General features: G+C 51.2%; 1 protein-coding gene across 1 annotated transcript in view; it reads left to right on the forward strand.

Moving 5' to 3' along the window:
• Positions 1-12,728, forward strand: part of SLIT3 (slit guidance ligand 3) — a 584,433-nt gene that overhangs the window by 482,345 nt on the left and 89,360 nt on the right. The window contains exons 11-12 of the mRNA XM_040630315.1: positions 1,703-1,774; positions 5,339-5,410. Coding sequence (XP_040486249.1) covers positions 1,703-1,774; positions 5,339-5,410 — 144 coding nt within the window. The remainder of the gene's footprint in view (positions 1-1,702; positions 1,775-5,338; positions 5,411-12,728) is intronic.

The raw sequence follows: 12,728 nt of genomic DNA on the forward strand, positions 1-12,728 counted from the left end.
TCCCGTGCTACAGAGACAAGTGTGTCCGAAAGGCTAGCTGTGGCCTGAACACCACTTCTCCCTGATGAGGCTAAGGCAGAGGGCTCCCCTCTCCCACCCCCGTTCCAGAACTTCCGCCTTCACGCTAGAGGTCTAAGTAGCTTGAAGGGACATCCCATGATCAGGAAAACAAAACAGAACCCAAAAACAAAACAGAACAAAACCCCGGGCTTGCTCAGCAGTCTGATCCGAGCACAGACCCCGCGCGCTGGCCTGACGGTGCCTTGCGAGGCAGGCGGGCGGAGGGCGAGCAAGAGTAGGATAATCCAGTGCATTTGCTTGTTAAGACCCTTATACAAAAGTGGAGCGCCGGAGAAAAGCCTGGTGTAAACCGACGAGTTTGTGAGCACGATCTGTGGATTTGTGAGAGGCGATCTTGCCAGCTAAAGGGATAAGCTCGACAGCTGTGCCTAAGAAGCCTTAACCTGTGAAATATCTTTCAACTTACTGGCTTTGGATCCAGGGAGGGAAGGGAGCAGAGGCCTAGGAGCGGTGGCGGCGCAGGCCTTCGAAGGCGATTAGAAGGAAGGGAGAAACAGATCCGGGGAGGGTGCTTCCGAGGCTGGGGGCTGGGTGTCTGGCCTCGCCGGAGGCAGTTGCTTAAGAATCTGCTTAGATGTGCTTTCTTCGCCATAGTCCCTTGTCTCCTCCTTGTTGACCCTCCAAGACCCCAGCTCTCTCTTTCCTGCACAAAAGCAAAGACCCATTGATTTATTTTGTTAAAGGAAAAGACCTGGAGAGGTGCGTTGTCTCTGGAAATTGGAGCAGCTCACCCTCCAAAGATAGGAGCCCAGAGGCTGCCCTCGAGCTAAGGACTCAGAGAAAGGCTTCCGCCTCAGTGAAGGGCCATTAGCACAACTAGAGGCTGGATGGTCAGAAGTCACTGCGATGCAGGAAAGGGGCAGCCTCTCGGCTCTAAGGAGGAGCCAGGCCAGGGCCATTCCTCTGCACCAGCACGGCCAGGGTGGCTGCCTTCTGTCACGCAGCCTCCCATCCACGGTACCCCACAGGCCTGGGCATCACCCCCCTCCCTGGGCTCGTGCCCGTCTGAGGAGCGCTGCCAGTGACAAATCCGCATCTCAGAGCCGTCCCATGAGAATCTCATGATGTGCTTGCATCACGTGACCTGGAGGACGCACCGAACCAGACAGAGACTAAAGTCTCTGCTCAAAACCTTTTTCCAGGTCAGGAAGGAAAGGTCACTGGGGAGGTGAAATGACTCAGGACAACTTGCGGGAGAAAATCAGCATTGGCTGAGGCATGCGACAAGAAGATGATGCATGCCCGAACCCTGGCCTGTGTTTGGGTGAGGCCAGCTTCTGCTTCGTTTATACTGTAATTGCTTGGTGATGCGACAAGGCCCTGAGGTGCCTGGGCGCAGTCTTCCCTGCAAAGGGAAGGGCTCACACGGGCAAAGTCCTATGTCAAAGTCAAGGTGCTGTGGGTGAGCATTCTTTGAAAGGCAGGGAGAGTGAAACAAATGTACATTTCATCAAGAGACAGTTGAACTGAATGGTCTTTAAGCCCTTTCTCTTGTACTATGAATAAATAAACTGATTAATTCTCACCATTTGAAATATCTGAAGTGCTTGATTCACACCGAGGAATGACCGTATCGCACCTTGGAGCTGTGCTCTCAGACTCTCCCATTAATGTTTTTTAGAGACATCAGCAAGAATCAGATATCGGACATTGCCCCAGATGCCTTCCAGGGTCTGAAATCACTCACGTCACTGTAAGTGGGGGCAGAGTCGCATGGGGGTGGGGGTCTGGCAATGGGAGAGGGCGGGTCCATATTTTTCAGGAGGTGTTTATCAAGGCTTTATGCTCCCTTACACACTTGTGGCAACCTGGTAAAAGAAACAAATATTTCTTCAGGGGAAATTGATCTTGGGGAATATTTCTACAACCCAAATGCATTATTTTTATTGATTAAGTGCCCAGCAGCCTTCCCAGTTATTGGCTTCTAATTCAAATGCATCTTCTGCTCTACCCACACTTTCCCCTCCCGCCCGCGTGCCTCAGCAGCGCTCTCTAGGGAGCTGGAGGGACGGAATGGTAATAATGTATGTCTATTACCAATGTGCCCATTTCGCCCATCTATGTGACCTGGTCAAGGCAGAAGCTAATTTTCTTCCCTGATTTTCAGGCTTTTTCTCCAAACCAGCCTCATGGCCTTTGCTCGGAGTAAGCATCCACCCCCTCCTGTAAGGTCTTCTTCCCTTGGATTTTGCAAGGCTAGGGCAGCCTACTGGGTGGAACCACAGCCTCGCCCACCAGGGACTCAGAGACCCACAGGGGCAAGAGGGCGTGGAGCTTTGTCCTGATTCTGTCAGTGACTCGCCACGTGGCATAGGGGAGGCCACTTGAGTCTACTCTATATTCCCCCCCAGACAAAACGGGGATCGTGCTGTCTTTCCTGCCTACCACGCATTCTGTGGTGCCCGTGATGAAAATAATTGGCAGTGCCTATGAAGCACTTAGGGCATTCGGGGGTCTTGCTGGTTTAATCCTCAGAACACCCTAAAACACAGACTCCGTCCTCATCTGTCTTTTACCGTAGAAGGAGTCAGGTGATCTAAGCGCCACACAGACAGGAGCTTTTATCCGCTTTGATCCTGGCTGAATCTCTGGCACCTCAAACAGTACCTAGCGCATAGAAATTGCACAAAAATAAAGCTTGTGGAATAAGTATAATTATCCGAAGTCCACAACTGGGAGAGGCAGGATTTGAACCCAAGCAATGAGACTCCAGAACCCATGCTCTCAATCCCCATGCAATGCTGCCTCTCCAGATAATGTGAAAAATACACACTAAGACACAAGAAAGGTATCATCAGTTGATATTATTTGTATCATTTGATGGCCCGCCCACTGAGTAGGGGCGAGGACACTCAGAAGCAGGCTGTCAATGCTTTTCTGCTCTCTGTCACCTGTTTGCTTAATTTATGAGTGGGCAGGTAACAAGATAGGCATTTTCCCCACCTGGCCCCATCCCACTGGGAAGGGGCTGAGGACAGGGAAGTCTCTTGATTCAGCTGTTGCCTGCTGCTTGCAGAGTAAATTAGTTTCATTTATCGACTAGAACATCTGGCCGGGATATCAAAGACAGGATTGTATGTGAGATTAGTGTCTGCTTATTGTGCTGAAGATCACCGAGGAGCAGAGAGAGTGGCTGTGTGCTGCCAGGATCCTATCCCTGCCCCCACCCTCCCATTCCCTTATATGGTTTCCCTCTCCTGGGACTTGGGCACAATCTGAGGACTGCAAGGGAAAAAAAAAAAAAATTCAAAATCTGGTGGCCAAACATGAAATTGCCATCCCACTAGCCGGTTCTGAAATACACCGGGGCTGTAAGGGAAGTGCCCCCTCACCTCTAATGTATGCATTTACCCATTCAAGTAGACGCCTCCTGGGCACCTAGAATGTGGCAGTGAACTGGATAGACAAGCCCCTTGGTCTCACGGAGCTTGGAACACAAACATGCCCAGCCCAAAGTCAGGAGTGGCCAAGCTAAAGGGCAGGAAAGCCTTGCCCATATGCATTCATTCATTCTTTTAACAAATACTATGTAGAGCCTGTCAGCTCTCAGCTCTAAGGACCCAGCCATGAGCAAGCCACATACTGTCACCACACACAAGAGCCGACATTCAAGAGAGCTAAGAGGTAGAGGACAAAAAACTGTTTAAATAAATGAATACGTAAGTAATAGAACATGACATAATGAAAAGTGATGAAGACATAAAAACAGGGTGACAGGTGGTGAAAATATTAAAATATTCAGTAGAAGCTTCCCGAGGAAGAGTCCCACTGTGCACTCAGACCTGAAAGGTGGGAGGAAGTCAAGGAGAGATCTGAGGGCAAAGCCGGGTGGCTCTACGCCCAGATTGCTCCAGGGTAGACCCACAGCCCTCTTCAGTCTCCCCTCGGTTAGAGGTATGATGGGTCATATGAGGATCTCCTGCCGCAAGGCTCTGGTCCCACCAGCTACTGCTGCACTAAGAGCTTTGACATCAGCCGAGACGAGCAGACAGTGACACTACAGCGTTCGGCACAGTGAGCAGTGGGACATGAATATGAATTACAAATGTGAGCCTGAGCCATCATGCTGACTTTTATTTACTCATTAATTTGTTGAAACATTAATGAAACACACCCGCCGGCTGAGTGAGACACTCTTTTTCCTGGTGGCGTCTGGAAAATACGGGGTTTGGTTTATTGCTCCCATTTACTGTTTCCTCACCCTAATACTTTGTCTCTTCAAAGACGTGTAGCAGCCTGGATTTGCAGTCTGAGTGGGGATTGAATAATGCATTCATTCAGTGTACTTCAGGGCCCGAGAGGGAATTGAAAGGAAAAAACAAAAAGAAGAAAGAAGCCCTCCTTAGCTCAGTTTCCTTCATGTCAGAGGAGGCTGGACCCAAAAGAAGCGGTCTGTGCCATGGATGAGAGCAGAGAGAGGCCCCCGGTGTCCTCGGCAGCTATGTGGAGGGCCAACTGGACCCCCAGGGCACTGGGCTGTAGAGGCGGAGCGTAGAATTCTTCCCCAAGCCCCCCCCCCACCACCACCTCCAAGTTCCTGAAGGCCAGCCCATGAATAGGAGACACAGTGTGAGGGAGCCTATAGGTCTGAAAGAGAAAGGGGTAAAACAATTCAGAGTTTCTTGGTTCCTGGAGCTCAAAGAGGGGCTGGAGTGCAGGGGCTATCACTTCAAGGTCACAGTTTCTTCCCTCCAGTGTTTCCTGAGTGCCGGTCCTTAACTCAGCAGTCCCTGTGCCATCTGGGTAGGACCCCAGATGCCCAAAGCCCTTTCTGGATGGATGATTAAAGGACTCAGCTCAGGAATTCCGAGGATACGATGGGAGAGTAAAAGGAAACGTTCTATAGGCTGGGCTCAACCTGATCAATACCCATTGAAGACTAGAAGACACAGGGCCGGCCAGCTTCCTACACATCTTATTTATTGCCGAGCTGTGAGTCATATTAGCCACTCGGGGAGACACTACAAAGGGACTGCTGCTCCCTGTGGATTATTTATTGAACTGGGCTGCCCAGGAGTGAAACAGGATGGAGCCCATTTCTCCTTGCCTCCCACACAGCCTGTCTCTCCAGCCCCTAGTGGCACTCGCCTGCTGTCCCACTGGTGAGGAGGAGGGGTGAGGCCAGCCAGGGAAGGAGATGCTCTGAGAAACCCCACACACCCACCCACTGGAGTTGGCCGAGGCGACGGCCTCTACTGGAGTGGGTTCCAGTGGCCTTGCCTCCACAGCGACCGCTGTCTTCTCCGCTCTTTTGCAGGGTGCTCTATGGGAACAAGATCACCGAGCTTGCCAAGGGACTGTTTGATGGGCTGGTGTCCCTACAGCTGCTGTGAGTAGGCCCCTTGTCACTGTGTATGTCTCGGGGACTCGTGGCAGGCTCTTCCCTGCAGACTTTGAGTCATGTTCTGTATGGTTCTTTGACTTTACACACACCAAAAGGAAAAAAACAATTCTGAGCTGTCCATCCCACACCTCCATCACCTCTTTTCGGTGTAAAGAAAGCCAGGGCGTTGGCAGAGGGAGGCCAAGGTCAATGTGAACAAATGTAAGGGCTACAGCTCAGGAGCCTGTGGGCATGAGTCACTGACCGGAGGTCTGGGGGCTAGGAGTTCAGCCTGAGTTGAATCCTACAAGGGGCAGCATCTTGCAGGAGTGGGCTAGGAATGTAGGGAACTAAAACATTGACACACCGTATTGCAAGAAAGCTGAAACAGAGCTGCTGACAGGCATGCGACCTTGAAGAAGGGTGGGGGTGGGGTGGTGAAATAATTACACAGAGGAACATAATCAGTCACCAGAGTGACTCTATCTGGGTAAGATGTGGCTGAGGGGGGAAGTGTTTATTTAATTTAAAGGAAGTTTTGTTGCCTCGAATTTTAAGCTCTGGGATTATTTATTTGCATTTATTTCATTCTGGTCATTTGAGCTTAAATGTTTGAAGAAGATAATTGAACTCCGGTGTGGAGAGGCAAGGAGAGAAACTTAGCTGGTCCTGTATTTTGAGATTTTCTGATGGGGGTAGTTACCTCTGGTTTGGGATTAGGTAGCCGCGGCATCTACGTGCATGTGCTGTGGGAATGGGAGTTTATGTGTGCGCGTCCACATCCTTGCCCGCTCCGTGACCGTCACAATCCCTGTGAGAATTGATATTGAGTATCCTGGGAGCAGTGGAGAAGATCAAGGTCTCAGAGAGGTAAATGACTTGCCCTCAGTCACACAGCAAAACCGGTGTGGAGACTGGAGAAGAGCTGACTGGAGAAGGCGCTCAGCCCTTTGAGTAGAGGTGGGCGTCTGAGTGCAGATGAGTGAGCGAGTGTGTCTGTGTGTCTTTGTAAAACCATCTCTGAGTCACAGGCGGTGAGGAAGGGGCTTTCCTCCTCCCCGTGTGCAGTTAAGCAAAGCTGCAGCAGGAGTTTGCAGACCAAGGAGCCAAGCTGGGTCTCGGGGTGGGTGGGAGGCCTGGCGCAAGAACTGAGAGAGGAAGGTAGGCAACACTTTCTCAGGGTGATGCCCGAAGACTCTTCAAGGAAGAGGAAGTGAGACTCTTCCTCAGCCTTTCCCTTCTGACGTCTTTACTCCCTACCCTTTGCGTGTCCTGTAAGACTCAGGACGGGACAGGTCCTCCTAGGACAGTGCGGTCACGCACATCAAGCCCACCGGCTTTCCAGGCAGCTCGTCCATCTACAAGCAGTAGTCACGTTTGTTTCAGTGACGCTGAAAGCAAGAGAAAGAAGATTCCGTGTCTTTTTCTCTGTATCCCCCTCACCTCCGTCTCACTCTGTGAATCTCTGTGTGGGCGTATTGGTTTCAAGGGTCCCACCCCTCAGGTGAGCCTTTAAGGCTGTTTGTTACAATGACACAGTAGGGCTCTGCGGGGAGCTGGGTGTTTCACAGATGGTGTTCTTTGCTTGTAGCGAAGAAACTGTAAGCTATAACCACCACCACCACAAGGCTAGCTAACTGTAGCTGTTAATCCCTGGAAAGAAGCCTAACAATATCATGGGCCTTGAGGTAGATTTGGGGGTGTTGTGTTGCAGTGGGCTGGGGTGAATAGCCCTTTACAATCTGCGTGTCTGATGTGGACAGGAAAATGCCCTTGTATACATTAAGGAGAACCCGAGCATGCATCAAGGTGCCTAGCACAGGGCATGGCTGGTTGCAAAGATCAATAAATGCGTAGGGTGGGGGGTGGTGTGTGTGTACGTTTTTTAAAAAAGGAAATGTCTCCCAGCTCGAGCTGACAGCAGTGATGATATTAATAGAACTCACAGGACTTTGAGCGGGCAGGGAAGGCAGCTCTGGTTCAATCTCACCAAAATTGTGAGCAGATGGAATGGAGTAGCTGGGAGTGAAGACAGAGCACCCCCCTCACACGAGACCAAGAGTTGACACAACTTAGGCAGACTTGCTTTCCAGAAAGAAGCAGCAACCGCAGCCCGTCGTTGGGCTTTGACCTGCTGCTGAGCAGTTGGAAAGCATGTCCTGATTAGATCTAATTTAGCGTCCAGCCCGCTGTAGATTGGATTTCTCCTTGTTAGACTGGAGACACTCTGATAAGAAGGCTCTGATTAGAATACCCTGGTAGTCTGGGTAATTTCCTCTCCTTTGACTCGAAGGCTTTTTGCAAGAGGTTTGTGTTTATTTTTCTCTCTCCGTTTCTCAAATTATTGGTGCATCACAAAGCCAAGCTGTCTCCGCCACGTGAAGTGATCTTGGCCGTTCCCTTTCTAGTGCTTGTCATGAGGCTGCCAGTAATGAAGTGGGTACGTTGAGTTGTCCTGCCTGCACCCCTTTGTCCCATTTCTCCACATTTTTCAGCCATTCCACCACATTTGCCCAATCCCTGGGTGGTCCTCCTGGGTCGTTTTCTTGATAGGTTTGTTCCAGCGGATGGCCAGCACTAGGAGTAGAATATCTTAGGCTTCAGAGTTTCTCAGAGGCTGCCACAAATGGATCTACGTGGAAAAGCTTCAACAGTCCTGGGAGTGATCCCCTAACCCCGACGCCCTGTCCTCTGAGTGTCAGCCTCAAAAGAGTCACCTCCTTTAATTTAAGTCCCAGAATCTTAGAGGTCAAAGGAACTTCAGGGCTCCAACCACAGTCTCCTACCCAGTTGGTGCAGAAACCCCTCCCATTCCCTCTGACAAATTCGATCTATTCTTACTGATGGTGTTTGCGATAAGTCATCACTGGCTACTTAGAAGGTTAGGAAGTTCTTTCTTATATTAAATCTCAGTAATGACTTCTGGGAAACTCAGAAAAGGCTGTTCTCAAAGTCTTCAAATGTTTCAAAATAACTAGTATGTCTCCCTGTAATTAATCCCAAACAGGCTCAGTTCCTGCAGACACTCATGGTGTAAACGCATATTCATTGGTTATTAGTAACAGCCCTTATTTATCTTTGGGGGAGTGCGTGGTGGTCTGTCAGCTTCCCTCCTTAAAACAGACAACTGGGGAGCAAGTCCAGCGCCATGTGGACAGAAATGTGTTTAGAGACTCCCACCTAAACCGCTGAGAACCGAACTGTCCCACATTTTAAAGACATCTCAGAATCCACAGTTCGGACAGGACGTGACACTGCACACCTGCTCCCAACCCCAGGGATGGGTGCAGCTGGCTGACCAGAGAGGTGACCTGCCCTCTTCTCCCGGGCTGCACCTGTCCCCTTCCTCACCAGAAACTTAGGGTCAGTGCTTAGGATGCTCTTGTTCCTGTCCATTCCCCTGCCCACACCGGCTCCTTTATTCCTGAGACAACAGCCAGTCAAGTGCCCTCAGATGTCTCACGTTGTAGCTCAGAGGTCAACCTCTCCCAAAGCAAGAAAAGACATCAGCACGTCTCTAGAACCATCAGCTTCTCAGCTGATGGGTGGCTGTAAGTTGTGCCATTTCAGCTCCCCCGGAAAGAAAAAGCATTTGTTTCGTGCTCATCGGTTGCATGCACTGGAATAGGAAAGTCACCCGAGTGGGGTGGGCGGTCATTTGAGGCAGAAGCTTTCGTGTAAATGCTGGCCGTGGTCGACATGAAGCCGGCCCCAGGAGATCTTAAGCCAAGCCAGACTGTCTTTGGGCTGGAATAAGTTAAGACAACCCAGGCACCTGTTGTTTGCTTTTCTTGGAAGGCAGACAAGACCATTTGAGAATCTTGGAGTCTGCCAAGCAACATGCCAGTTACAGGGCAGTAAGCAAAACCTCACTCCCGTAGCTCACTTTCCCTCATCAGCTGTTTCACAAGTAATACTACTGCTGCTCATAGTAGCCGCTCACATGTACTGACTACTTACTTACTGTTTCAAAATAACTAGTATGTTTCAAACTTACTTACTCCAGGGCCTGTGAGAAAGCAATCTGACATGCTTATGTGCTTCTCTAATCTTTACAATGATGCTAAGAGGAAGGTATTGTTGAACGGCCCATTTTACAGACGAGGGAACTGAGGATTGAAGAGTTCAGTAACACAGCCGTTGTCACTCGGCACGTATGTGGCAGAGGATGGGCACGCAGGCGGTCTAATTCTGGAGTCCACACCAGAGACTTCTGTTTCAGCCCCAGTCCCAGGCAGATGTGCAGATCTAGTTTTGGGGCTCCACGGAGCAAGAGTCCTCACTGGCTCCTGCCAAGGAACAGGTGCTGCTGAACTAACTGTCCAGCTCCTCTGGCTATGCCTCAGTATCAGCCATGGGCTGCCGTCTCCCTGGGACTTCCCCTGGTTCCTTGGCATCCCACTAACCCCTGTGGGAGGGTGTGAAGGAGGGGCTCATCTTTAAGGACTGGGTCGAGGCGAGATGCTGAGAACTGTCCCCCGCAGTCGAAGCAAACTTCTTTTGTGATGCACTCTTGAGAGAGGACGTCTTCCCTTTCTTGTGTACCTGGGCTCCCCAAGGAAGGCCTTCAGCGAGACTTAAAGTCTGGCGTCATGCCATGCTTGGTCATCGAGTGAATGGTTCACCCCTCTTAAAGGACCGATTAGCAAGCAGGAGGCAAGAGAAAGGTGAATGACCACCCTAGTAGCTGTTGAGGGAGAGAAGGAGCAAGCCTGGTCCCACTAGGTGAGGCCTTTGACCTCCCGAGAGTAGGTGATGGCTTCCCTGTCTGGTCTCTCAGAGTCTCCACTTCCCTCTGCTTGCACCCAGTTCCTAGAGTCCTCCTGTGTCTGTGGACTCCAAGGAGGTCCTGTTGCTCAGACAGGCCACCTGATGGCATCGCTGCATTTGCAGTTTCCCTTGCACGGGGAATCACCATGACAACCCACAGCTCTGACCAGCGGTGCGGCCATTATCAGGAGAGAAGGGAAGAGTCCCCTTTGTCCTTAGTGGGGCCTGGAAGGGCTCCTCCCATCTCCTCTCGTGAGCTCTTAGCCTGACCTGGCCCAGAGCAAGACCGGGCAGGGTTAGAGTTTCTTGACCTCAAGGCACCAGGCGTCACCAGGCTCCTCACCACGTCTGGCTGCAGCAGCTTCCCGAAGGTCAAAGTAAATCCCCACATCATATGGTAAGGGTGAGAGCATAATGTTTGTTCTAAGTGAGAGAGTAGTCCTGATTACACTTAGTGGATAAAGAAACTCAGGGTGATAGAAGGTTACTTCTAGAGAAATTAAAAAAAAAAAAGAGGGAGAGATTCATGAGGGAGGTTTGACTCTATACCCTGCTGCTTAATCAGGGGTCCAAAGTTTCGCCCCAAATTGGTGTCCTCACTGATAGTTTATGCTAACGTGTAGTGGGGGTAAATACTTCCAGGGAGAGAACTCCTCTGAGGAGGAGCCGTAGAAAGGGTTATGCCAGGCACTTGTCGGTACCACCCTCCCCTACTCGGATCTGCGTCTGCGTGTTGGCGAAACGGAAACTGACCCCGCAGCCTTGAGTCAGGGAAAGGAGGCTCCACGAAGCACCCCCTGTGGCAGGAGCCTGGGCCATCTTCCTGTTCCACGGTCTTTCCTGCAAACGCTTCGCTGACTTCCAGAAAGGGGGTCACTGTACTCTTCCTTGGCACCAGTTTTCTGAGAAAACCTTGTACTGGAGTTTGGAACATGTTTGTGGCCTTTCCCGACAACCACCAGCAAAGTAGCAGGAGTACCGTAACCATGGTCTTCCACAGACCCATGGCAGGTGTGGAGAAGATAAATACCACCCAGAATGTTAGCTCCGGGCCACTCAACCAGCACGTGAGCTGCCGGAGTTGCCACGGTGATTTTAATGTAATTTATCATTAAGCCCGACTCCAGATGTTTGTGTTTTTCCAAACTTTGCAGCAAAGGCCTGTGAGCTCCATGGTACTCTTCGCTGAGGCGATGTGGGCAAGGACAGCAGCTAAAAATGGGGTCTCGGTGGCCTTCTGCCCCATTGGCCTCTTTAGGGAAACTGGGTGTGGTGGGTCCTCTTCACCGATCGGGGTGGACCTCATCTCCCTCCTATGGTTCTTCTCCCTGTGTTGAGAGCAGCTGGGGCTTCCGTGGCCAGGCCGGGTCCCCTAGCAGAAGGACTTGGGTTCACATGGGCCCTCCTGAGCGCAGACTCAGGGAATTTAACCCATCTCTTCCCCCTGCACCCCGACCCAAGGTCCAGCTCGGGGGTTCTCAGTGGCTTGTTTCCTGCCTTGCCTTTTCTGAAGGCCACAGCTCTGGAAAGGATGCTCTTTTAGCAGCATCGTTATGTTGGTTAGTCAGTGGGCTGAGTGCTAATACCACTTGACACGGAACATATGTGGAAGCCGAACGTGCTCCGAGAAGAGGGGTGGCAGAGTGCCTCGTAGGGCTCACACTTGGAAATAAATGTGGAAGGTGCGCTCCCACTCCCACACGCGCCATTCTCCTTAATCTCCTCTGCAGGCAGTATGGCTCTTTTTGTTTTGTTTTATTGTAAGCTCGTGGGAGTGGCTTCAGAGAACTTACTGCCTAATTCCTCCTGCAAGCATTAGGCGATTCCCCAGGTCCCTCAGTGTGGGCATCAGGGTGGCATCGGGGGTGGGAGCAAAGTCTTGGGGCTTAGGTAGCATGGATCCACTTCTCCACCTACACTTCCTAGCTGTGCAAGTTTGGGCACTGGTACTTAAGCCTTCTCTGTCCCAGGGGTGTCATCTGTCATACGGCAATGGCACTTATCCTGCAGGCCTTGGGGAAATTAATGAGTTAGTGTTTGTAAGGGGTTTGGTGGGTACCTGGCCATACATCGTGCTTGTTACCTGTGAGATCATGTGGCCCTGCTGTTCGTCTGGCCTGACCATCTCGGCCCCCCTCTTCTTTTGCTCATAAGACCTCTGAGGCTTTTTGGGAGGTGGGTCTGGAAGCAGGTGGGTCTGGGAGGAGGTGGCCCCAAAAGATGGATGGATATGCTTCGGGGGAGATATTTATGAGCACAATATGCCCCCAGCCCCTGACTCACTGGATCCAGCAGACCAAGCTGGGTTGTAGTTAGGATGCCAAAGTTTGGAGTTTGAATAGCAGGCAGCCTCTTGAATGAGGCAAGCTGGAGCACCCCGCCTTGCATGAGGGATGCTGCAGTCCTTGCTTCATCGCTGTCCCCTGATCTGCCCAGGGCAGACTGAGAGTTCAGGGCAGCCATGCATACCAGGTCCCAAATCAGCATGTGGTCAGGGATCACCGAGGGTGGAAACCTGCTTTGTACATGTGCGAGCCCCTCAGGAAGAACGTGC

This window comes from Ursus maritimus, unplaced genomic scaffold (assembly GCF_017311325.1).
Source record: "Ursus maritimus isolate PB19 unplaced genomic scaffold, ASM1731132v1 scaffold_15, whole genome shotgun sequence".
NCBI lineage: Eukaryota > Metazoa > Chordata > Mammalia > Carnivora > Ursidae > Ursus > Ursus maritimus.